Source organism: Eleutherodactylus coqui, chromosome 1 (genome assembly GCF_035609145.1).
Source record: "Eleutherodactylus coqui strain aEleCoq1 chromosome 1, aEleCoq1.hap1, whole genome shotgun sequence".
Classification (NCBI taxonomy): domain Eukaryota; kingdom Metazoa; phylum Chordata; class Amphibia; order Anura; family Eleutherodactylidae; genus Eleutherodactylus; species Eleutherodactylus coqui.
In genome coordinates, this window is record NC_089837.1 from 75,436,758 (window position 1) to 75,464,340 (window position 27,583).

Consider the following 27,583-nt stretch of genomic DNA (forward strand, 5'->3'; position numbering starts at 1 on the left):
TGCAGAGGAACCGCTAAACAGTCATGATCCAGGAGAGAGCCCTGGACCCAAGACCCATCTTAGCCTTTATATAGGCCCAAACGTGCTCTAGCAATAATAAAATAAAACTCACTCGCCTCCATCACACTCCCACGGCACCCTTTATCCTCTCATTTGGCCTCTTCTGACTAGAATGATGTGAAATATTGCAGGCAGAATAATGGCATCATTACACCACTTGCATTACAAAGTAGGAACAGGATGGCAGAGCTGGAGGCAATAGTCTTCTTGCAGTGTCACTGTCTATAGTATTCGCATCTTTAAGACGTGCACACTATAGATTTCAAAGAATGAGGACTGCATTGATCCCACCTTGGAGGTTCCCCTTCAGGATCAGTGGGCCCTGGCACCTGCCAAGATTTGAAGGGTCCACTACCCTTGCACGGGCTACCCAACAAATATGCAAAGACATGGGTACTAATTACAGCTGGAGCTCCGCATTAACAAGAATAATATTATGCGCCACAATACCAGTTTAGCTGCTTTAACTAACACGGCAGATCCTTATTAAGTTGACAAGTCTTGTAAGAAGTTGGCATCTTTATTGTTCCTTGGTATGACAGATCACCGCTGGTTGACAGAAGAACATAACATCTTATAACCTAGAAAACAAATTCCCTTTATTTACATTTCCTTGTACAAAATGATATCCCAGTGTCAAACGTTGCTTCTGCCATGTTGTTTAGCTTTCTTCCTAAGTTTCTGGGAAACGAGTTTGTGTTCCAGCATGCAGACGTTATAATGGATGGTTGTGTGTTCCACTCCCAAGATCGTAGAGAAGAGCGATATGATAAAGTGATAGCTGCTCGGCAATTGGGATTCCCCATATAGTTTCCAGTGTTGACACATCCTGCCATAAGACAAAAAAAATGGAGAAAAACAGGTTGAGAATAATTAGATCTTCATGTGACCTAGCACAGATTAGCTAGTCATGAAGGCTCTGCAGTTCAATGCATGTCACCTATACACTAGGTCATGGGGAAAGACAATTTTCGGGACTTTTGAGTCATTGCTTTGATAAACCCTACTATATTCAGCTTCTCTCCCGCTGGTCAAACAAGTGACTATTGGCCCGTGTAAATAGGCAGTCGTTCATCCATGAATGACCGTTTACTGTGAACGGAGGCGGATGACTAGAAGAGATCTCCAGCGCGCTCTGCTTCCATTCACTGAACGATCGGCGCTTGTGTAAAAGCACAGGAGAGATAATTGCTGGAATGACTGTTAGGCGCTTTAAGTGAGCCTCTGGTTTTGGGACAAGATTCTGTCCCGGGACCGGAGGTGGAAGGGGGTATATGACCTGCAGGAATATATGGCAGTTGGATCTCAACATTCCTGATCCTCGGCAGCTATTTAATGTGTATGCATAGCTTTAGCCCTGGAGAATCAAAACATGCCGGCCATGGAGATGGAAATGAGCCTCCTTGAGTGCCTGACATAAGACTCCTGTAGAAGAATAGCCCAGTTCCTGTGCAGACACAGAACAGTGCTTGACAATTCAACTGTCTCTTTCGGCTTATGTCACATTCGAGCAACATTGACCCATAGCAACCAAACCGATCCCAACTGTCTATTCTAGAGCAAGACAGACAACAAAAGTAGTAGATGACCCTTAATGGAGGTGTGAAGGTCACAATTATCAGACCAGAAAACATTATATAGGTTTCCTTGACATGGAGATTATTTTGTATTACTACAGTGAAATCTCCTTGAAGTGACCGGACAAACGATATTCTTGAGGGTTACTCGCCTCAAAGAAGATGGCAAATATATTTGTAAGATATAAAAAACATTCCTTACAACAAAATCTGGTCTAGCTCGTGGGCCGTCTCCTCACTGAAGTGACCTTTTTTCAAAGCACTTATACGTAGAAAGGGCTACAGGAGAAAAATTAGGACACTTTCATAGACAAAAGAAAAAATAGTGGGAAACCTACAAAAATGTTTGGGCAATTTAACCCCTTGGCAGGATCTGACATACATGTATGTTGGATGTGCATGGGGTTTCTAAAGGAGCTGGGTTGGGAGCCGAGCCCGCTCTATATGCGGCAAGTCTTGGCTGTCTTCAACAGCATAGCTACAGAGTCTGGCATAAAGGGTTATAGACTCGGGTAGGAGTTAAATGACAGTCACCACTGGCCTCCATCACCCTAAGGCTATTTTCATACGGGTGAGGGCGATATTGGGCCGTGAAAGGTCCCTGTGGATGAAAAAACCGCCTCCCATTACTTTACGGAAGCGGCGATCCGATTGACAAGGGTTTCCCATTGTATTCAATAGGAAACCTCGTATCACATCGCATTCGCGTGCACCTCGCATGCTGTGCAATGTTTTTGCCGGCCTAATTGAAAACAATGGGCAAGGCATTCTGAGGAAATGCCCAAATGTAGGACATACCACAATTATTTCCAGCATAACGATACGGGAGGGGGGGGGGGGGGGACCAAAACACCCATGTATATGACCCCATTCAAAGAAATAGGGTTCATATTTGTGTTTTTCGCAACGCATAAATATTGGCCATGGGAATGCAGCCTAAAAAAGGACACTGAAGAGTACCTGCATCTTCAGACTAGAGCGCTCCTGCTCCGTCGGCTACATCCGGCACCTCCTGGTCGCTGAAGACTGCCCCATATAACGCTACATGAGCACAATATGGGGCTATGTGGGGCCGTCTTCAACTGTGGAAAGAGCCAAAAAACTGCTGATCGAGCATAAGTGCTCCAGCATAAAATGGCAAGTACTCCTTAAATGTTACCATTGAAAATTGCAACAAATCCCGCAACAAACAAGTCCTTATATGGCCGTTGGAGCAAAAATTTAAAAAAAAGTTCCGATTTTTTGAGAGAGCATGAAAACCACAAATGAAAAAAATTAAACATGGCGGAGTCTCCACAAAGTTACAACCCCCCCCCCCCCCAAACTTTATACTCATGTTGATTGAAAAAACTATGAACATTCATAAATAATCAACTTGAGTATTAATTTTCCACAGAGGCAGAGTTGTGTGTAGAAGAAGCGGTATAGGAGGAACATTATACGGAGCGCTGAACAATCCGCGTGCCACCGAATGGCGCCGTACTAGAATATTCTCATCCTACAGGCAATGCCTGACATTATGTGGTACATGGTAGATATACCTTCAAATAGCAGATTGGCAGGGGTGCTAGATCATTAGTGTAGGTCATCAAAATCCTAACGGTAGGCTAGCAATTTTTAAAGGTCTTTATAACCCCTTCACCTGGGATCTCACTGATAAATTACACATACCATAACCAGCATTTTGGGTTCCTTGATAATAACCTAATGTCCTCTGGTCTTGCCAATAGGACCCCCAGCAATCAGCTGTAACATGATGAGGAACTGCCAGCATGTGTTCAGTTCCCCTGCAGCACCTCTACAGGAGAAATGAAGCATTACACAATTTCCAATGAACTCCAGAGTGTAACAAGCAATCAGGTGAGGGGGGGGGGGGGGGGGGGGGGGCAGACAGAAAAATGTGTTTTAGCCAGAGTGGTCCTTTAATTGACTTTGGTTTCATTTGTCTGTGAATGTGCATATTAAGTGTGCAATATATACTGCATACAGAACAATGGCCCAAAGCAAAGCTAAGCTCTTTCCGGACGTAGACTGAAGATAAATTTAAGTAAAATGGAAAAAAACTGCCCAAGGTGATTGGAGAAGGAAAAGTACTAATTTTCATAATACAATGGTAAATATAGCTGTATTGTGCATCAGTAAATAGACACGGTTCTACCTCTTCAGGCGTGCAGGGGAGATTTGCATAAGAAGACACTCAAGTTTGCTGAACGCGCAAACACTTTTTTTAGAGAAGGAAAAAATATTTAAATCCAAAGATCCTACGATTTCACATTTTACAGAAGTTGTTGGACTAAAGGCCCATTTAGACGCAACGATTATCGCTCAAAAATCACTTAAAGCCATCTTTTGAGCGATAATGGTTGTGTGTAACTGCACTGACACCGTGCCGTTTTCGTTAAGCCGTCGCTCATAGTGGTCTTTCAGCGAGCTGAAAGACAATGATGAGTCTTATTAGGGATTCACAGCGGGATACAGCTGATACTATTGTTTCATCTGTATCCCACTCCCTGATGACAGGCGGGGTATGAAGAACAGAGTGGTCCAGCTGCGTTCTCCATACCCCGCTCGGAGCGCACTCGGCTGTATAACAGCCGGGCGCTCGGAGTGGAGAACAGCTGGATGCAGATGACAAGCGGGGACACCCAGCTTGTCTTCTGCATCCTCTGCTCAGAGCGCTCGGCTGTATAACAGCTGGGTGCTCGGAGCGGGGAATAGCTGGATGCAGAAGTCAAGCGGGGACACCCCGCTTGTCTTCTGCATCCTCCGCTGGGTGCGCTCGGCTGTATGACAGCTGGGCGCTCCCAGCGGGGACAGCTGGATGCAGAGAACAAGCAGCCCCCCACTTGTTCTCTGCATTCTCTGGAGCACAGTGTGATTGCTCACATTTGAACGATCATCTTGCGATGTAAATGACAATGATTATCTCTCAAAAGTCGCCCAAAAGATGTCTTTTGAGCGATAATTGTGTCTAAATAGGCCTTAAGACTGAACCAAAATGCCAGATATAAAGCAAAATCAGAACTCCTTTCTTGGACTGTGGTCGGACCATTGTATATGGCTAGAAAACTCATTGCTCTAAGTGCTTACAGGAATAACCGGTTCGAGGATTTATTGGTAAAACTAGTTGGCTTGTATCGATGCAGAAGCTGATAGCTCTTGAGAGGAACAATATGGAACTTCGAGGCTACATGGTTCATATGGCTAGATGAGCTTGGACTGGCCATGGCTGCCTCGACCAAAAAGTTCTCTCTGTCGTTTATCTTCGCTCATTTGAACGGTAATCGTTCCATCTAAAAGCACCCTAATAATTGTTCAGTCTAAACGCGAGCCAACGACCAGACGAACCTTCGCTTTAGGCAGGCGTAAAAAAAAAACAAACATTGACTCGTTCGGTTTAAACAGCGTATGTGAAAGACTGAACAATTTCTTATTTGAAGGACCAGCGATGTATAAACAGGCTGCATGAGCGAACACGGACGCCATTCGCTTGTTCAAACGATAGACTGTCTCGTCTAAAAGGACCTAGAATGTGACTAAATGAGAATGTGGTTCAACTTGGGCAATGTTAGAAATTGGGGCTCTATGGTCATCTTAATTTCATGTCTGCTGCGGATACTGTGGTGCATATTATATTAGGGAGGAGGGTTGAGTGAGGGGATTGGTTGGTTTTTCTTCTTTTTGCTATATAGTAGAAGCATTAATAAAAATTCTGTAATTAAAAAAAAAAAATCAAAAAAGAGATTAAAAAGCCTTTATGAAGCAATTACTAATACTAGATTGGGAGGAAGGTGTGAAGAACGGACAAACTTCAGATTCTTTTCGATGTTCCCAAAAGCTTATTCTGTGGTGACATATTTTATTACTATTGTTCCTCGTGTTAGTGAAGTGGATAAAGAAAACAAAATCTGGGCAACTGATGATCATGATGTAGATAAAAACAAACACTGCGAGGAATAACCACCATGGGAGCTACATGGTATATAGGAGCACTACAATGGGGCGCAAATAAAGCGGATCAGCAGCATCTGGTCTTAGGCCATTAATAGTCTTGAAGGCATCAGCAGAGGTGGTGTGGGAGGAGTATATAAGGGAGCATTTACATAAATGCAACCTTAAAAACGCAAGTTAGTTAAGAATAGGTTTGAGTTGTATCCACACTTTTAGATGACTTTTCTAAATGGGTAAGGCCCTCTGCACACGGCAGAGCTGGGTTCCCGCAGTAGATTTTGGCTCTGACCACAGACAGTGACCCTGCACACTGGTCTTCTCTTGTTTTCATCTGTATTGCAGATAGTCAGTACGGCTTGTTGTCAGACATGTGCACTTTTTTTTTCTTCAAATGCTTATTTTTCCCGCGCCGTCACTAGGCGATGACATGGGTAACCGCGACCTTTCCGCAATGTCATTGCAGAAGGGCCACAGGTCAGACTGGCTCCATTGACTTCAATGGAAGCCATCTGCACGGAATCTGTGCAAAAATGAAGCAGGCAGTTATTTTTCCTATGCGAGCAGAAATCGTTATTGATTTCTGTTCGTATGCAGGAAGAATCGATTTCCCATAGCATGCTCTTGATGGTATTTGCTGCGGAATCTGTGGCAGGCGTCTGCACCAAAAATCCACCCGTGTGCAGGCGGCCTTAAAGAGGAACAACATGATTTCTGGCCATAATATGACTTGCAGCCTGTTTTCCCCTCTGCAGGCTCCATCTCTGAGCTGGTGGAGGAGACTGCTTGTATGAGGTCTTCTGTACACTGCATGTGAAGAGGAGATCCTGCTGCCTGGCTGTAGCACACATACATAAATAACTGCATTGTGTGAGACACACACTAGAGGTACTGAGCAGTGTAGATGTGATTCCAGTAGCTGCACATCACTATGAGCACCAGCAGCCATGTCTGTATGAGCCTCTCTCTATAGTCGTCTATGGGCAGCATGAGTGATCACTTTCCTTTATCCTGTTTCCTCTATTACTAGAGCTGGACTTCACAGGACAACAGGTCATGGACAGCTAATTACGAGGAAGGAAGAAAGGAAGACTCCTAGTGGCCAAGACCGTAGTTTTAGGTAAATAAAGTGATTTGCAATTTACTAGTTATCACATTGGCCATCATATTAATACAAGTCTCACACTGCAGTGGCCATTTAATGCATATGTACTGTACTACAGCTCATTTAATGCAACACACCACCCAAATAGTCAATTTTGTGAAAACTAAGGAAAGCAGCTAGTTTGTGATGAGGCTTCATTCTTAATAAATGTAAACGGCAGGCTCACTAAAACATTACCCCATATTTTAAATTGAAAGGACAGCCCCTTTAAGCAGGCCGTATGCATAAGATTATAAATCAGACGCAATGCGACGATCAATTTTAAGCTGGCTTCTTTGTACGAACAATTCTATGAACCACATGCCAGGCTCATCTAGCAGAGTAGATAGGTATGCAAAAAACAAAAACACAGCATAACCCACTTGCACAAAGTGACTATACACAAGTGTAAGCGGACAACAGCCAGAAAATTCCAGCCATGAGGGGTCACTCTTTTTGGCAGGCAGCTGTATGATGTTGGCCATTGTGAACAATCATGTGTGTAAAATGTTAAAATGATGGTCCAATGGGCAAAGATGGCCTTTCCTGGAGCCAAGCTCCCGACCTTGTCTGCAGCCGGCAATGGGAGGAGGCGGGGCTAAGCTCAGCATCTGACAGTTTTGAGCGATCATTTTGCATTAGGTACTAATGGGCTGATTAGTAGTTAACTAGCTTCATTTGCATGTATTTAGTGAACAGCAGGTGGTCTGTTCTCCAAATGCATCAGTATTGTTCTCCAGCAGGACAGCAGCTGAAAGAATATTATCAGCACTGCCTGCAAAGAACACAACATGCAGTCTGTTTTATCAGGGACGATGGATTTTAAGCTGAGCTGAACTCAGCGATGGCCGAAAAGTGCACGGTAAGTACACGATGGGCACACATTTACACACAATGATTATTGCTGAAAAGATGGCTTTGTGTGTGTAAAAGGGCCTTCAGCGATCCTGTTAAAAACAAAAACAGATTTACCTGCGTGTTTAAATGGACCGCCTGAGCGAATGAGCAAACTGTGTCATGGTTTGCTCCCTCACTCTAGTCAACAATGTCACGCTCCGAGTAAAGGCACCCTTATCCTTGCAAGCATCGGCTTTCACCAAGCGCTGGAAGGTTCCTGCTCGTGCAGAAAAATCTACCTGCACAACAAAGCTGCTGTAACCGAACACACTGTTTACATTTCTCCAGCCACCAGTGTCACGGTAGATGTGTAATGACACACAAAAGAAAGAAAACATGGAAGGAAAAGCCCAGTAACCATTAGTAGGCGAGTTTGTAGAGTTCGTGAACATACTTGGCGTTGGCCGGTGGGTTATGTCTCCACACAGTAGATGAATGACAGCTATGATTTTAGTAATCAATGGCATGGATGTGATTGCAACAGTGACCTGTTGGTACATGTACAAAGAGCTTTCAGTTTTATTCTGGATGTACTCCAGTTACTGACTTAATAGGATGCAGCCAATCCAAGACACTCCAACCTTATTAGATTTCTCAGAAGTATTCCATTAAAATGGTTGAGAGTGGTGGGGGTGCTGCGGAGAACATTTGGAATAATGCTGAAACAATCACTACACAAGCTCTTCGACAACACAGAAAGTCGTAAATGCTGTACGCATGTCCACAGACTGCAGATGAAGAATCAAGATAAACAAAAAGGACGAAAAGGGGTTTTTCAGACCCAAAAAGTTTTTTCAAACTGTGGAGGAGACACATAAACCGTGCCTATTGCCCCTTACCCGATCCCCTGCTGCTCCAGTTCAGTGCCCAGTCTCCACCTTTGCTGCACCAGTGATGATCTCCCAACACGGGGACAAGTGACAGCTGCAGTTAATTACCGGCAAAGCAAGTCAGTGATTGGCTGAAGCGATCACACATCCCTGGTATCAGTGACATCATTAATGTAACAGAAAGCACCAGTCACCATCAGAACAGGATCAGCAGAGGAATGGGGCGAGTTAAGTAGGTCATTCTGCACTAGATCATCATTTGCTTTGTGCTAATCGATATATGAATTATTAGAACCCCAATTCTAAAAAAAGTTAGGAAGTGGTGTAAAATGTAAATAAATGTACAGAAAAGTTGTTGGGAAAGGAATGTCGTCCCGTTCTTGTCGGAGGTAGGATTCTAGCTGCTCAACAGACCTGGGTTGGCTTTGGCGAATTTTTATGGTGTCGTAATGCACCAAGCGTTTTCTATTGGTGAAAGGTCCGGACTGCAGGCGGATAGTTCAGCCCCGGACTCTTCTTCTGTGAAGCCATGCTGTTGTGATGGATGCAGTATGGGGTTTAGCATTGTCTTGCTCAAATATGCAAGCCCTTCCTTGAGAGACATCTGGATGGGAGGATATGTTGTTCGACAACCTCTATATACTGCTCAACATTGATAGTGCTTTTCAGGATGTATAAGCTGCCCATGCCATAGGCACTAATGCAACTCCCTACCAGAGATGCAGGCTTTTGAACTGTGCGCTGGGCGGAGTCCATGGTTTCCAAAAAAGAATTCCAAATTTTGGTTCATCTGACCACAGAACAGTTTTCCATTTTGCCTTATTCCATTTTAAATGGATTTTGGCCCAGAGAAGAGGCCGGCGTTCCTGAATTGTGTTCATATATGGCTGCTTCTTAGCATGATACAGCTTGCATTTGTGGTTTGCATGACGACCTGTGTTCAGACAGTGATTTCTAGAAGTATTGCTGAGCCCATACAGTGGTTTGCATTACAGAATCGTGCCTGGTTAATTACAGTGACACCTGAGGGCGTACGGATCTCGGTCATCCAATATTGACTTTCAGCCTTGTTCCTTGTGTGCATGAATTTCTCCAGGTTCTCCGAATCTTTTGATATTATGCACTTTAGATGCTGGGATATGCAGAGTTGTCAAAATCGTACGTTGAGGAACATTTTTTTGAAATTGTCCAACAATTCTTCGTTTTTCCACAGGTGGGTGAATCTCTGACCATCTTGGCTTCCGAGACCCTCTGCCTCTCTAATTTACTCTTTTTATACACAGTCATGTGACTTAGTAGAAAACTGACCCTCCAGCTGTTTTTCATTAGTACCACTTACTAGAGATGAGCGAGTATACTTGCTAAGGCTAACTACTCGAGCGAGTAGTGCCTTAGCCGAGTATCCTCCCGTTTGTCTGTAAAGATTCGGGGGCCGGTGCGGGTGACAGGTGAGTTGCGGCGGTGAGCAGGGGGGAGCAGGGGGGTGGGGTGGGGGGAAAGATCTCCCCTCCGTTCCTCCCTGCTCTCCCCCGCCGCCCCCCGAATCTTTAGAGACGAGTGGGAGGATACTCTGCTAAGGCAATGCTCGCTCGAGTAGTTAGCCTTAGCGAGTATACTCGCTCATCTCTACCACTTACCTTTCCAGCCTTCTGTTACCCCGGTCCCAACTTTTTTTTGATGTGTTGTTGCCATCAATTTCTAAAGGAGTAAATTTTTTTTAATGAAATGGATACATATCTCCCTTTCATCTTCGGATATTTATTCTAGGTTCTATTATGATAAAAAGAAAAACAAATCCAAATCATTGTATTCTTTCGCTTTACATTTACTTACATTTTGTACAATGTCCCAACTTTTTTGGAATTGGGGTTGTAGACATAGCCCACGGAGTGGCACCATTTCTAGGAATTAAGCAGATCCTTTATACAAAGTTTGTATAAACATCTTTAAAACTAGTATCTTTACTTTTTGCCTAGATTTAAGTTTATTACGACCAAACGACCCTCCGGTCCCAGGGACAAAATTTGTCTTTGAAATCGATTCCCTACCACTCTCCCTTTGTACAGTTGTTCCCCAGATCTGCCAGGCCGCATCCTTGCTCTTCCAACATGGTTGCATCACTTCTGACTTTTTGATGCACACTGTGCATTGGTTGTGCATCGGTAGTCACTTCATGGTGCTTTGACTGGCCAATTAGAGCAGTGTGCATTATTTTAGACTACATTATGTATTGTAGAGATTACTCTTGTAGAATATGGTTTATCATCATTATTACTAATCATGCATGTGCTTCACAATGTAATTAAAGTGGTTTTCTAAGCCTTAGTGATCATCTATCCTGAGAATTGGCTATCAATATCAATCAGATACTGGCAACCCCACAACTGGCTGACTGAAGAGACTGTCTGACAAGCATTGCATCCCCTTTACCGTTTACCGAGCACAGAGCCACACCCTTGGTAGTGGCTGTACCTGGTATTGCAGATCACTCTCACTCACTTGAATGGGTTGAGCCGCAGTACAAGGCAAAGCCGCTATGAAATGTATGGCGCTATGCTTGATAAACAACGAAGAGGGCACAGCGCCCATCAGAGGCATGGTCCCTTCAGCCAGCTGATTATTGAAGACGTTAACGAGTCAGAAGCCATTAATTTATTATTCTTTCTTATACTAAGGATTTGGACCACCTTCTTGGTATTGACTCTACGTTATTCTGATGTCTGCATCCACTCTACACCATTGTCCTGCCTAATGTCCTCTAGAGTGCATCTACTGGCAATTAGTGGCTACTCTAGGTACAAGAATGGGGGTCCGGGGTCCCCCTGTGAGACTGACAATGAATAGAGTGGCAGTGCACATGGTTGACCACTGACTGATTAATTTCAATAGAAGCGCCAGAGATAGCGGAATTCAAGTGCTAGCTGTGGTTGAGCATGCCCAATGTTGCACCATTCATTGCTAGTCTCTCAGGGGGACAAGGGACCCCCCATTCTGGTGATAAGTAAAGATCCCACTGATCAGACTGAAGTTTCCTGTCCTGTGGATGGGGGAATAACTTTCTATGACTAGAATACCCATTTAAAGTGAACCTATTATCACTTATATGAGTTCTAGTGCTCATAGGCCAGGTTCTGAGGAGTACTTTTTACACTCGCTCGGCTCCCTGTTCCTGCGCTGTCGCTTGTGGAAGTCGGCACACGGATGGCTTAGTGGATTCATCGCTGCAGGCTGTGTGAATACACATTGTTCTCTATGGCAGTGCGCACACAGCCTGCAGAAACAAATCTGCTGCGCAGTCCATGCACAGACACTTTAAGGGGTGACAGCGCAGGAAATGGGAACCAGGCGGGTATAAAAAGTATGTCCTCGGAATTTGGCCTATGAGCACCATATCTTAGTTTATGGTGCTCATAGATAATGACAGGTTCCCTTTAAGGGAAAGGTACGGAATTATTCTTTAGACTTCACTCTACCTTTGCGGCACATAAGTTCCAGGATCTCGTTTTATAATTAGGTGCTTGTGCGAATCTCAAGTACTTAAACCTAACGAACTGTTCTACTAAAAAAAAAAAACAAAAAACAAAACTTTGAAGTTGGACTCACAGCTTCGCGTCAGGGGGGCGGGCCATGTCTGCTTCTTCCTGCCCACATCATGTGGACCAACCGCTCTCTACCCTTTTGTGCATAGGGAAAGGGCTGGGGAGAGGCGGTGTGGCCCGCTCCTGTGACTTCAAAGTGTGTTTATTCTAAACACTGCAGCATTTCAGAATAAAACATACACAGGGGTAAGAAGCACAGCGGCGTGAACCTGGCAACACATTCCCTTTAACAAAAAGTTAACATACAAACCAAAAAGTCCCTCCACATTCACAAGGCTCGCGCCATAATCCATATGCACCTGACATTGAGCTCACCTGCAAATCCAACAGGAATGGGCGTGAAATGCAGGGACAGGAAATCAAAACAAGTGCAGAACCCGAACACAACGCCTTTTGTTGGAGGGGAAAAAAGGAGTCCTGTATATATTTTAAGTATAAAGGACATGCAGAAGAAAAAAAAAAGTCTGGAATACTGATACTTTTTCATTTCCCTTATTTGTCTTGGCGGCCATCGACGGTTGAGGCTTTGTTTATTCTTCATAACTTAGCTACCCGTTTGCATGACACAAGCTTCGCCTTTGTGAATAAAAAAAGAAGAAAAAAAAATCACCTGAGGTTTGTCCTGAAGATGGAAAGTAATCTGCAGCCTGTAACAGTGTCTGGGCTTCCATTGTGACACCCAGCACCCAGGCCTCTGCATTCTGCTTTTTAATCCCGCAATTCAATGCCATTCTTAGATAGGGCTCAAACTGTAATGTAACCCACACAAGGGGGTGTCATGTCAAGGGGGTAGAAAATGATGTCCCAAGAAAGAAGCTGGTCTGTATTACAATACCCCCCCCCCCCCAATGCAGGAGCCCGAGCGCTGCAGGGACGTATGAATATCTTCATTTTCTTAAAGAATTGATGCATTAAATCAAGACAATGGCAGCCAACCAACTGATTGCCGGTAATGATACGCTGCACATGTGATGTAACACAAGAGGGGACCGCTGATAAAAATCCGATCTGCAATCATAGGACCGCTTTTCTTGTCATTCATGAAGCACAGCGCTGCTAGAGCCCTGGGTAATCATTGCACATTGTGTAGATGTAAGGCAAGGTGTTGGCGCACTTTACACAAGCGCTAGCGTTTTGCAGCGGGAACGCAGGTTAGAGTTTGCAGTACATTTTCCACAAAAAAGCCTCAATTTTTTTCCCCTTTACACGTGAACTGGATTTGCTTTAATCCCATTCACTTTAATAGTAAACGTTTGCACTGTGGTTTTTCCGCAGGGTTTTCGCAGCAGAACCACCGCAGCATTCCTGAATGCACCCTTAACCCCTTGAGTGGCGGGTTTCCTACCACCCTGTCGTGCCCACCAGGGCAGGTTTTTTAAAATGGTCTAATCATTGAATTTCAACTAATTTTGCAGTTGCGTCTCAAGAGCCATAACCTTTTTATTTTTCCATTGACATGGCCATATGAGGGCTTGTTTTTTGCGGGACAAGTTGTGATTTTTTAAACAGGGGGGAGGAAAGAAAGAAATGGGGAAAAAAGAAAAAAAGGGGCCATGTCATTAAGGGGTTAAATAATGTATTACCTTCCTTCTCTGGGTCATTACGACGCAGGGATACCACATGTGTGATTGTATTTTTGATTTTTTACAAAGTAAAGGGAGACAAGTGTTTTTATTATTTTTTTAATAATTTTTTTACTTTTTTATTTATTTTTTTATTTTTTTGTCCCTTTAGGGGACTTCCACAGGGACCCATCAGGACCCCCTGATCACATTCCGGGGGTCCGATGGTGACAGCCCTTTACATGCTGCAGTGACAGCCCTTTACATGCTGCAGTCACATAGACTGCAGCATGTAAAGGGTTAACACAGCAGAGATCGGAGGTTTTCTCTGATCTCTGCTGTAAGAGCTAGTACCTAGCTGTCCTCTGACAGCTAACAACCAGCTCTCCCTGCCACAGAGCCCATCGGCTTGCTTCTGACAAGCCGATGGTCTCTATGGCAACCTGTAAACAAACCAGGAGATTGCCGGCATATCGGCAATATCTTCTACTGGTTTTTCAAAGCCCTTGCTTTGTTCTCTGTGGGTCTGTGCAGGCAGAGCACAATGTCACAGCTTGTGCTCTGCAGCTCCCATAGTGATACATAGCCCGGAAATCTTCCGGGCTATGTCGCTATGAGCAGTGGAGCACGTCCCGGAAAATTTCCGGGCGTGCCACTCAAGGGGTTAAAGGGGTTTTACGATATGAGAATCATTGGTGGCAAGTGATAATAAAAAAAACTGCACAAAAAAATACTTACCCCACAGAATGGCCGCTGCTCCCGTCCAGTCTGCATTCACACTCGCTGCTGCAGTGACCCGCTCGTTAATACACATGACTGCTTCAGTTGTGGACTTTCACGGATCATAATCTGTGAGGTCCCATATACAAGCCTGGGATAAATAACCACAAGCCCTGTATGTGGGACAATGCTTGAAGGCAAAGAGCACCCCGATGTCACCGATCAGCCGAATCAGTGCCGAATTAGCGCTCTGGTGGTTCAATAGGTAAATTAATAATCTGCGATTGTTCCAAAAAAGAGAAACCAAGTAATCCTGTAGATCCGATACCTTTCCATTGCTAATAAAAATGTTACAGCGAACTTTCCAAAAGTACTCAGCCTGATGGAGACCAAAGTAGTTGAGACCAAAACTTGATGTAACTCATGAGCCATTCCCATTATAGAGATGGCTTTGGAGTTTAAAAGGTTTTCCGATCCATATCTAGTGATCAGAGGAGGTCCGATACCCAGGCACCCTCACCAACCAGCTGATGTTAAGGAATTCACTTCAATGGGAGAGGTGCAGTACCACACCAGGCCACTATAAAATGGATGGTGTTTTGAGTCTTCCAGTCACTGCAGCTCTTTTACACCAGTTGATCTTCAGGGGTGCTGGATGTTGGACCCCTACCGATCGGCTATTGATAATCTACGCTGAGGATAGCCAACTAACCAAATACACGACTGCACCAGACTTCAGATGAGAACTGTCAGTTCAAAAGAGGCTTTATTTCATGTGAAAGGTTTTGGTCATAGTATGGCCTTTCCCAAGCTCTAATGAACCCAATATGGATTTTCTACTGTTTGGGACTATCCTCAGGATAGATCGCCAATAGTTTTGGACTGGAAAACCTCCTTAGGAGGGGTATTCCCATCTCGGCTAGTCATAGCCGAGATGGGAAACCACTGCCATGGCTACTGGCCACCTGACTGGAGCCTACAGAGAGAGCCAAGTGCTAAGTGAAGAGCTGTTTCTGTAGCTCTCATTGAAGTGAATAGGAGCTTCTCACACCCCTGGCAAATAGCTGATTTTGGTGAACGCAGCTGAGGATTTCGGTATACATTTGCTTTCTACCACCACTACAGGCGAAAGGAAGTATTGCATGGCAGCAACTGAAATCTGAGAGCTCTCCCTCACTCTCTCTCCCCCTCCGGCACCCAAATCTTTAGAGATGAGCGGGCAGGTACTCAAATAAGGCACTACTCGCTCGAGTAGTTTGCCTTAGAGAGTTCGCTCGCTCATCTTTATTTGTAACCTTTTACTGGCCAAAATAAGGATCCATCTCACAATCCAGATCAAGGCAGCAACCGTGTGAATCCAATGTTTCAATTTTGGAAATTGGCAGATAAAAGGTTAATGGGACAAACTATTATATTAAAGCGACTCTCCAGACCTGGATAAACAAAGATGGCCGCACCAGCTTCTTTGACTACCTGATGTACACTGTGTATTAGTATGCATCATTTCTCAACCTTATCTCCTTATTGATGTACATATTTTTCACAATGGTGACTCCACGATTGCATGGCTGCTGCAAGCGCTTCTTTAGGCCGGCTGCACACGGCCGTGACGGGCTCCGCCGCGAAATTCCGCAGCGGAGCCTGTCATGGCGCCCCCCAGGAGACCCCTATACTTACCTGCGGTTCCGGCGTCCTCGCTCCCACATGACGCTTCCCCACCCACCTCCGCCGCGTCATGTGACACGCCCACCGCGTCACATGACGCGGCGGCGGTGGGCGGGGAAGCGTTTTCACGCTATCTTCCGCTGTGCTACAGCGGAAGATAGCGTGAACGGATGGCTTCCATTGACTGCAATGGAAGCCGTCCGCGCGTACACCCGTGGCAAATAGAGCATGCCGCGGGTGAGGACGGGTGAATTCACGGTGCAGAATTCTGCGGTGGAATTCCGTACCGTACCTAATAGCTGCGGCAACGCGGCGGAAATCCATTCGTGGGAAGGAGGCCCTTAGGGGTTGGTTTTACGCACTGGGAAACTAGCTGACAGAAAAGCGGCACGACTGGAAAGTCCATCATTGCGAAAAGCAAAAAATTACTAGCGTACCGAACTGAGACTTGTAGTCCCACAGCTACATAAAAAGACTCATCCTAAGAAGTCACAGATGATCATTCTTCCCCTGGGCACCAACGCCAATAAACTGCCCTCACTTGCAATCTGCCAACCATAATAAATGATCAGGTATTCATTCTATGAATGTCTTACTCGCTCTTGCATTTCTTCACGGTGCTCAACCAGTATTTCTTCCTGAAGCTGCAAAACTCTTTCTGGTCTTTTTGCGCAATTCCCTCCAGGCTGTGACCATGAAAACAGATCTTGTCTGTGTTCAGCTCTTCCCAGTTAAAGAAAAAACTTGATGGGCGCCGATTCCCAGCATCAGGTGCAGCACTAGCCAGCTTGCTAAACCGACTCTGCAGGTTCTTTTCCATCCCTGTGTGGACACAAACAAAAGACGCCATTCATTAGAGCGCAGGCTAATTACTACACATCTCCACGTTCTTGTTTTGCTCAGGTGACAGTTATCTCTATGTTCCAGATGGAAGGTCAGGAAGGTGTGAAAAATTACCTGCAAACCAAAAACAAACATTGGAACCCTACCCTGTATTTAGGAGTCTACCCGCAATGGTGCAATACCACCCGCTGCCCACAAACGAGAGTGGCGCTGTTTCATCACCTAGAATGGTGCTCTGCAACTTTATGGCTTTGCAGCTGTTGCAAAGCTACATGCCCTGACATTGTGGCAGCCAGTTATATCTGATGGGCTGCGTTCTGCCTCTAGAGACCACCATAATCGGCAGTTATATAACTACGCATAACACTATTTACATACAGCTGCCCATTTAGCAGAGTCCGGTTCTTGATCTAAACCTTCTTCATTTAAAAGGTGTTTGGGTTGGAAAGTTTTTTTTAACCCCCCCCCCCCCCAATGATCCAGCACTGAAGCCCCATGGTCCTCAAAGTCTTCGCTTATGAATGGCTACTACCTGACCAGTCAGTGGCCACAGTGGTCATGGGCCGTTCTCTTGGCAGCATGGCTCCCAGCATCTGAGCCGTGATGCTAGTAGAGCGGTATGTGACTGCTGTGGCTCCTGACTGGCTGCAGCGGTTAAGTGGTAGCTATTCGTAAACAAGGGCCGTGGAAGCTTTAGCGCTGGACGACCGCGGGAAACAAATAAAGGAGTACATTTACTTTTATTATTTCAACACATTTGCACTCATGTTTACAAAAATTGTCCACACCTGGACAGCCCCTTTAAATGCTGCAGCACCAGACACCGTCCCATAGAGATGGAAGGCACCGCGCTCAGTACAGCAGTGCCCAGCACAGAGTAGAGGATAGATGGAACCAGCACTGGAAAGTGCTAGGTGCCAACCATCCACAGATCGGACTTGGGCTTCGTTGACATCCCGTTTAGAGCCTCCATTTGCCATGAACACTGGCAATGCCACTGGTCTCCATTCAACGGAGGCCAAAAGAGTTTACACCTCCAAACTTTTTTTCCCCTTCAGTATGTAATAGTGAAGCAAACTATTCGATACACAATTGTATAGGAAGGAAAAAGTGTATACCGCCTACAGCACACTTTACAGTGGGAGTCTATGGGGAACACGACTCACTGTATGCCTGTAGAGATGCATCCGACCAGAGGCGTACATCAGATGCAGGCGCTAAAAGTTATGTGAACAGAACTTTCTATAAAACTTTTCTAGTTGGCAACCTTAATGCCCACCCTGAGAACTGGTCTCGGCATTCCCAGTCATCACAATGGCTCAGAATAAAAGAAAAAAAATTACCTTCTAGTAGTGTTTATAGATAAATAAGCCTTTCTTAATAGTCTACAAATGACATTCCCTGCAAGGAAGCTGCCTGGAGCAAGCAGCGTACATTGTATTAGCAATACCCTTCATAAAACTGTATTGACTGTAAACAAGCTGCACTTACGTGTCCTTTTCAGAAGCCTTACTCTGGAGTTACTATTGTAAGCCAGAACTCTTTCGCTATCCCATATAAATCTGTAATTAGAAGGAAAATACAAATAAACGCAAGTGATCTGGACAAATAATGGTAACAAAATTAGTCCTAGTGAATTATAGATACTTCAAGAGTACCTGTCAGCTCCTATGCGCCTCATCGACTTAGTAAAAGTTATGGCTAATAGGAGAGGGTGCGCAGAGTCCAGGAAAGTCACTCCAAACTGAGTGACTTATACATAAGTGGCTACAGCTATTAGTAAGCGATTTACTGTCCTACAGCTACTGAAATCACATCTACACTGCACAGTACTGCTGTATAATGCCCTACATGAGATTGTTATTTCTGAGTCTGCTACAAGTCTGTGCTTTCACATAGGATAGATCAGTGAATGGAGGTGGAGCGGGCTGGAGATCGCTCTGGCTGCCCGACTCCATTCACAGTGAACAGGCAGTCGTTCATAGATAAATCACTGCCTATTTACATAAGCCGATTGCCGTTTGATTTTTATGCCTGTATAAACTGAACGAGTAATTCGTCATGCAGTCACTGCCAGCATTTACACTGAGCAATATCAATTAGATTCCTGCAATCCAGCGAGAACCTGAATGATGATCGTTCATTGTTAAGGGGCCCTTTAGCATTCTCCACTATGTGGGAACATACCCACAGAATGTCCACAATAGACTTTCCGCACCAAATTCTGCCACACAACTGTTACACGCCATAGGTGTGAATTTTGATTCAGTTTTTGTTGGGGATCTGCTATTAATCTGCAACAACAACAAAAAAAAAAATGTCAAAATCTGCACGTTTTCCATTACGGTTGTGATGCAGAATTTGATGTGGAAAGTCTATGGTTGACATTCTGCAGCATTTTCCACTAGGTGAAAGCATACTCTTAGAGTAGAATCTGCAGTTCTCTGTGTGCAGTATATAGAGGACGGCATAGCAGCGAGTCTATACCAACTAGCTCTGGGAAAACTGAAAATTAGAGATAGTGTCTGCAGAGAGGAAAACTAGTGATAAATGTAGGATAGAAGTCATATAAATGGCCAGATCTAGTGTTATTCCTCATGTAGAAACACAGCCGTTTATTCTGAAACATCACTTGAAAGTGTGGATACATTTTAAAGTGACCCTCAGGACCTGGACAAAGATTGCCGCAACGCTTTTCGAACTACCTGGTGCACACTGTGCATTAGTATACAGCAGCAATCTAAGATACGAATTGCTGCTCTAACCGGCCAATGCTGATCATCAAATGCTGCAAATAAAGCAGGTGTAGTGTCTCAGACTACTGATGCATACTAATACACGGTTTGCATCATGTATTCAGAGAAGTAGTGCAGCCATCTTTGTTTGTCCAAGACCAGAGCGCTGGAAAGAGAAAGGTCGAAACTGCAAGTGTCAGATTATTGTGCGAGTTCTAGTGGACAGTGTGAAAATTGGAATATTTCCGAGATTTTTCGTATGTAGAAAGTCACAAGTTTAAAAAAGGTTAATGAGTTTTTTTCCATTCATATCTGGCTCAGTCGTTAGTACTGTTGCCTTGCAGCACTGGGGGGGTTGAAATCTAAAAGGACAACATCAGCATGGAGTTTTTATGTTCTCGTCGAGTTTGTACGAGTTTCCTTCTTGTTCTCCAGTTCCTCACACACACACTTCAAAAACAAACATTCAGTCTTCAACAAACCAGAAAAAAAAAACAGTATATACTTGGCCTTTTCATCCTCCAATCTCCTGCAAGCTTCATCCAGACACGGCCTTATGGTCATGTACCACTTTTCGAAATCAAACATTGGGACATCTAAAATTATAAAATAAAAACATACTCAAGATCCCTGCACAAAGACTAAAAGCTGATGAAAAGGATTGCTTTCAACCAAAAAGATTGTACATCAGGTGGAGGTTAATAGTGAACAATTGCTTCAACCGACCAATAACAGACAGTGACTATTTGGATAGAAGTCGGGCACATCTGAAAGATCTTTCCTTCGCAAACGATCTCTCTTTGAAGGAAGATTTCCAGAAAGGATCTTCCATCGATTGGCTGTGACATTTAACATGCATGGCCAACTTGAATGAACGTGACAGCCAAAATGGACTTAAATATATGTATGGCTGCCACTGAGTTAGTCTGGAAAACTTTTCAAACTGGTTAAACTGACAAAGTCAGTGCTAATGCTTTGGGTTCACTTCGCAAGAGAACCTTGATCCTCGTCGACTTAAGGCCTCATGTCCACGGGGAAAATCAGATCCGCTGCAGATTCTCCATGTAGAATCTGCAGCGGGTCCCTCCTGCCCCGCGGACATGAGCGCCGAAAATAGCAATTTAAAGGCATTTACCTATCCGGCGCGGGCGACGAAGATCAGCTGTTCCTCACGGCCGGATCTTCATTTTCGGCCGGCGGATGAATTCCTGACGCCGGCGGCACGTCGCCGGCATGTCGTCGACGTGCCGCGCGCATGCGCCGGGCACATCCGCCGAGCCGAAGCAAGGGAGATGCGGCCGTGAGGAAGAGAAGAGCTTCGCGGTCCGCTGCGGGTGAGTAAATGCTTTAAATTCCTATTTTAGGTCTCCCGCGGATCCGGACGGCTTCCATAGGCTTCAATAGAAGCCCGCGGGAGCCGTCCCCGCGGGAGACCCGCATGAAAATGGAGCATGGTCCAGATTTTTTCATGCTCCATTTTTTTTAAAATCACTTTTATTGACGATCCGCGGGTATTTATGTACCCGCGGGTGGTCAATGCATCCCTATGGGGTGCGGATCCGCGCGCGGGAAATCCGCTACGGATCCTAAATCCTATTTTCCCCGTGGACATGAGCCCTTTGTGTAGAGTCTATATTCAAATATCTTGGGGTTATTATTATAAATTCCAGAGGAGTGCTTTAAACACCATATTATGCCAATACAGACAATATTGAAAGATAAAGGTAAAATTTGGGGTTTCTTACTGATGTCCGTAGAGGGTCGGATCCATTTAATCAAACTGGTTATTCTTCCTAAATGCCTCTATATGCTTGAGCATTTTCCCGTACTTGCACCAAATTCCTTCTTTAAACAATTACATTTCTAAATGGTAACATATGGGGCAGTTCCAGGCCTAAACTAAGCATTGACCAATTGCATCGGCCTCGAGATCAGGGAGGCTATGCCCTACCGGATCTTTTTCTCTATTATTTAGCAGGGCTGACCACATACCCCAAATCCTGGGTGCTAGAGGAGGAGCTCAAATTTGGCAAGCCTAAAGAAGGTTGGTGGTCTACGATGTTGTCAGGGACCTCCAGATATGGGACAATCCTAAATTTGCTCACCTTTATCAATTGCCAAGTTTTAAAATCTGGAAATGGTATGGTGTGTCTACATCGTTGCACTTGTTTGAGGTAGAGGTGCTTATTTCCTTTGACCATGTACAAGCAAGATACGAGGTGTCTTGGACAGCTTTTTACAGATATCGCCAATTACGATATGCAGTAGATGGGCAGTTCCCACATCAAAAAAAGGTAGATTCCCAGTATCCTCTAATCTGAATTTTCGAAACATATGGTCCTTCTGGTTTAATTTCGGTTTTATACACTTTTCTACTTCGTGCCTGGAGTTCTCCGATACCACTATCTGTTAAAGCGAAATGGCGGAGACCTATTCCACCATTATCTGACGAGCTGTGGGGTGATGCTCTTAAGTTACCCTATAATTTCCACTAATAATAAAATCGATACAATGGTATATCCTTCATTAAAGTTATTTGACCCCTTCAAAACAACATAGAAAGGGTAGACTGCCTCATGACTGCTGTCCTAGATGTCAGGAGGCCCATGCTGTTTTCTGGCATCTTATCTGGGATTGCCCCATTGTGAAACTTTTGGGTCTGAGGTTATGGAGGTTCTGTTGAAAGTTTTGGAATTTCCCATTGACTATACCGGTTTGGCCTACTGGATGAGGAACCCTGGAGAAACCACAATACGATTTCTCCAAGAGATTCTATTTTCAGATAGAACGGGTATAGTGCTCTGTTAGATGCAGGAAATTGAACCCTTTTCATTTCTTACTGGAAACCACTCGCAGTTCCCTTCCAGAACATTGTATAAGAAAAAAAAAAAGGTGAGGTCTCCAAAAGTTTACCAAAGTTTGGGGGCAGTGATGACTCTCACTACTCACTCAATATTCGGGCTCGGCACTCTCCACAGCTCTGTCTCAAGTGGCAACTTTGTAAACTGCAGGCTCTTACTGTTATTGACTCATTAATGTTTTATGGTCATGACTTGGGTTGTACCAGGTGACATTCTTTACCTCCACTATTGTATTTGGGTTTGTCATACCTAAAGAGCGAAGGTTTATATTGTCAATGCCCCATGTAATGTGAACATTGTTTTATGTTGCCGGATCATTCGTAACACGTATCCTTCAAGAAAACAAGATTTATGTAATATATCTGCATTTACAGAACAAACATTCACCGGACAATCATTTGTTCAGTGGTTGTTGAACCATCAGCCCGCTTCCATCTAGGGCCACCTGTATGCCATGCATTCTCTACATGGGATAGACACACCTCACGTTGAGAAAGCAAAACTCATTGAGACCAGGTAAATATTGTCTTACCCATAGAAATCTGATGAATGTAATCAGGAAATAATGGCTTGCAATGCAATGCACCCATATAGGACTCACGTAATCCCATCTACAAGCCTGGTGGTAACTCAGATACTCCAAGGGCTAAATGCAATCTATATAAGTGACGTGCAAACGGTTACTCTCTAGGTATTGTGAAACGACAAGTCTCAGCATGGAGAAAGTTGTGGTTTCACAACAGCTAACAAGTGCAGGGGTTGCAGAACACTGGGCTGTATGGTCTGAATATTCATGAATGGGCAGCTGAACGCTCATTTGGTGGACAAATACGCCCATTTGAGTCTGTAGGGTGAGACAGGGATTAGAGACTGCTGGACAGCTCTTTTTTGCTTACCATAGAGAAAAACCACCTTTCTGGACAGCTTAAGGGTGCGTTCACACATGGCGGATTTTGACGTGAATTCTGGTGCAGATCATCTGCTGGAGAAATTCCATACCAAATCCTTTATGAGTAAAATGCACCCTACGGGGCCCATGGTGGTCCTTATGGGTGGTCTTCTGCTTTGAACTTTAGCCAAAAGGGGCAGCCATTAGAACTAGAGGCTTCTGCTTAGGCACACTCAGCAAAACCAGGTATTGCATAGTCTTCGGTTCACTATGCTGCACCCAACTCCTTGCTGTAGTAACCCGAGGTATTGAATTCCTGTGACTGGAACGAACTGGCATATACTACTCAGACAGCTATGTTCCAGTGGCTGTGCTAAAAGTTAAACCATTTAGAATTTAGCTGTGGTCAGCACTAAATACCGAACACCAACCGGAGGATCATCTACTGGAAATCATGCTAAATGCAAGCAGAATATACATTCTTGGTGCTTTCTTTTCCTCTGATCATCACAAAAGATACTTACCGGTTTCTGTTCGATTTGCTCTTTGAGCACGCTTTGCTAATTGCCTAGGAAAAAGCGGGAAAATGGTGTTACAGCACTGCAGAACTTCTGTGCAGACCCCGCACCAAAATCACATTCGTGTAGTTAAAAAATAAAATAATCAGTCATGGCTGCAGATCTTAACATTTTGTTGAAATCCACTACAAATTTGCAGCATATTCTTTAGTAGCATTGATAATAATAATAATAATCATCTTTATTTGTATAGCGCCAACTTATTCCGCAGCGCTTAGACAACACATGCAGATATTGTGGCGGATTCACTGGCAGATTGTGATCAGATCAGTAGTGGAAAAGATCTACTACCATAAAGTGTATGATGGTCAGAGGCGCAGCCTGGAGAACGGGGTCCAGTTGACTAGACAAATTTAGAACTGTGAAAACCTTTGTTTGTCATACTTTTGCCCAGGCAACTGGACCGCTCTCACAGCTGAAACCTCTAGCAGGTGACATTGAGGGACACATGTAATTGTTAGTTTTTCCATGTTTCACTCATGTACAAGGATATGGTGTGACAGGTGAGCAGCCATAATGAGTAACACTGATTCCTGAAAACTTGAGCCATCCTTGTATCACATGCCCAGTGACATCAGAAAGCCCAAGGCCCATAGCCGGGCATGTTACCATGTCATCACACTGGCCAAGATATGTGACCGCCTGCCTCGATCTGTGACTCCAAGGAGAAGGGTGTGAGCTCAGGCTGATTTTTAACCCATCAGCTTCAAACATCTTAGGGTGGTTTCACATCTGCGATGGAACCTCCAGCTGGAGATTCTGTCACAGATGTGGTTGAAAATACGGAAAGAAGCCGCACAGCGCTTTTTCTTCTATCCAAAAGCAAGCCAGCAGGGCTTTTATAGTCAACGGGTTCTGCCTGGCGCTGTTGGCTTCCGACGGAACTGTTCGGCTACCGGGATTCCAACTTCCAGCTCCCTGAATGGAATCCCCAGTGCAGATGTGAAACCACCCTTAAAAGTTTCAAACCCTTTCTTCCAGTTTCACAGTTGATTCTACGTTTGGGCTGCATGCAGCTACCGAGATGGAAGTATGTCACACTTAGTGCATCCTCATAAATTTGGGGTTTGTGGTTCTTTGGGATGGGATCCATGGGGTGGTGAGGTATGCCAATACCGGTCCTCGTATATACACTGAAAACCGATTCAAAGGTTCTACAGAAAGGAGACAAGATAGTTTGCATAATCTTTTATTGTTTCTGTATTTATGACCATTGTATGGATTTAAAACCTTTAATAAAAAACCTTTTGAAGCCTGGGTCTGAAAATTTTACGTGCATTGTGAGTGGTAGAAGGGCCAGAACTCTATGGGCATGTTTATAAGGCAGAAAACGTGTTGCGGATTTGATGTGAAATCTGCTAGGACTCCACATTAAATTTGCACCCCATTACTTCCCATGGGAATCTGCGCCTTAATCTATATGGCTCAGATTTTTTCCCTTATGCAGAAATCCACATTCAGGAGAAGAAAAAAAAAAAGTGACGTCACTTCTTGACGCAGATTCTGTAAGGAATCCTGCATACGGATTTGCCCATTGAAAAGCAGATTTCTGCTCTACTCCGGCTTATTGATGGTGGTTCCTTCCCCCCTCTGTTAATTTAAGATGCACTAATAGTTTTTGGTTTTCTGAGCCAGACATCCCCTTTAAGTTGAGATATAACATGGACTATTTCTGAGAGACGTGTTTGTGGCTTACCATTCGAAGTCATCATTGAGGGCAAATACCAACTTCAGAGCAACTACTATTATGGCCACAGCTTGTATGTCATATCGGACAAGGTTTTTATCAGCAGGCTTAAATGTCAAAACTGCAACCTCATCCAGTCTGGCCTGTTTTGCCACAGAGCAAGTCCAGTAATGCAGTTCATCTGGTTAAAGGAAAATAAAACAAATACCAACGTAAAGCGAAAAAAAGAATCCAAAAAACTAACATTGAAGAAAGTAAAACCAGCATCACGGCGGGAGCAATAAGGAAGAAAAAAATATAATATAATATAATAAATATTTTTTTTTTTCATTTATATTCAGGTTCTTCAAGTGTCCTTCTGGTTTTGGGACAAAAATCTGTCCTGGAAATGGAGAGCGGAGGGGCACCTTACCTGTACTTTATCTTATCTTCTTGGCCCTTTGTTCCATCAGTTTAGATTTCGTTTTTCAGGCGGCCAAGACAGTTACCACCATCTTTACACTGCCAGAGTGTATTGTTAGGATAACCAATAGACTGCAGCTGTTCTGCGATTCGCCATCACGGTTCACATGATCAGTGCTGGCCAATCAGAGCAGTTCACAGTGTCTACTAGATCGTTAGAAAATGGCAGCAGCCATCATGGCTGGCCAAAAATGAAGCACTGAATCAGAAGAAGGGAGAGGCCAGGAAGAGAAGATGAAGTACAGGTAAGATACTCCTCCACCCTCCAGGCCTGAGGCAGAATTTTGCCCCAAAACTGGAGGGTCGCTTTAATTGTTGCTTTACTACAGGAAAACAGAATCTCCTGGCCGAATGGATCCGCCTTATAATTGAATCGAACAACACTTAACAGACCCTATTATTATAATGGGGTCCATTTGGTTTCCATTATGGTGGCCACAACAAGTGAATGGGTGTTAAAGGGGTTCTGTCATTAGAAAACAAAAATTCTATACTTACCCATTCCTTCCCAGTCAGTCTGCTTACAGCATCAACTCCCGTCTCCTGCAGTCCCCTAGGTCACCTCACCGCAAGCCGGACGATTCTTCGTCTTCCGGTGACGAAGCGTCCATTCTATGCAGTCTCTTTCCTGCAGAGCAATGTACGCTATGTCACTAGTGATGTAGCGCTGACTGCCTAGCAAAGAGTGCTGAGCTATTGCAGAGACTGCACATGCACGCTGTCTCTCTGCATTAGTATATGAACTCTCACCACGAGACAGAGTACATGCGCAGTCTCGGCAATAGATCGGCATTTCTTTCTAGACAGTGAACGTTACGTCACTAGCGTTAAGTCACCTCCTCTGACCTGCAGAAGAAAAATGCAGAGAATGGACGTATCATAACAAGAGGATCCGTCCGGCTTGCAGTGAGGTGACCCGGGGAACTGGAGATCAGCGAGGAGAAGATGCAGCAAAAAGATGGCCTGGGAAGGAATAGGCAAGTATTTTTTTTAATTTTTTTTATGACAAATCCCCTTTAAGGAAACCGCATACTACACTTTTTCCGTAACACGCAATGTACCATACTCTTTCATTAACTCCCATTTACTTCAATGGAAGTTATGGAAACTGCATAAGACTGCTGTCTTGTAAGACCTGGCAAGGTGGTCGGCAAACAGGCCCAAATTTCTCAACTTAGCAATGAAACACCGAGAAGGGAAAACCCCTTTAATGATTTGTTTCTATACCTCCTATGTAGACAATGCATTTCCTTGGTAACAGACAGCAAACAAGTTCCATGTAATGTAATCCTGCTATCTCATACTTTCTTGCAACGGTCCTTTTCTTTGTGCTAACGTACATTTGGTAGGTTAGCCAGAAGTCGAGGCCAGAGAGATGAGAGAATATATAAAAAGGTGATGACTGCAGGACCTGACTACACAGTTTGTTGTCTGTTACCATAGAGACACATAGTCTGCATAAGAGCTGTAAACACAATACAGTAGGAAAGTTTTAGAGAACGTCTATAGCAATATTGCTATATTCG

The 27,583-nt window shown here is 44.3% G+C and overlaps 1 protein-coding gene and 1 long non-coding RNA gene across 3 annotated transcripts in view; one reads left to right on the forward strand and one right to left on the reverse strand.

Annotated features, from left to right (window-relative positions):
• Window positions 1–561: 561 nt before the first annotated feature.
• Window positions 562–27,583, reverse strand: part of TAF1B (TATA-box binding protein associated factor, RNA polymerase I subunit B) — an 82,794-nt gene continuing 55,772 nt past the window's right edge. For both annotated transcript variants that reach the window (XM_066597397.1, XM_066597404.1), the window contains 6 exons: window positions 25,605–25,776; window positions 23,855–23,898; window positions 20,086–20,176; window positions 18,337–18,407; window positions 16,599–16,824; window positions 562–889 (listed from right to left, as the gene is read on the reverse strand). In XM_066597397.1, coding sequence (XP_066453494.1) covers window positions 697–889; window positions 16,599–16,824; window positions 18,337–18,407; window positions 20,086–20,176; window positions 23,855–23,898; window positions 25,605–25,776 — 797 coding nt within the window. In that variant the 3' untranslated portion in view covers window positions 562–696. The remainder of the gene's footprint in view (window positions 890–16,598; window positions 16,825–18,336; window positions 18,408–20,085; window positions 20,177–23,854; window positions 23,899–25,604; window positions 25,777–27,583) is intronic.
• LOC136621729 (uncharacterized) overlaps window positions 6,620–27,583 on the forward strand; it is a 46,748-nt gene continuing 25,784 nt past the window's right edge. The window contains exon 1 of the long non-coding RNA XR_010791267.1: window positions 6,620–6,705. This is a non-coding gene — a long non-coding RNA (uncharacterized lncRNA). The remainder of the gene's footprint in view (window positions 6,706–27,583) is intronic.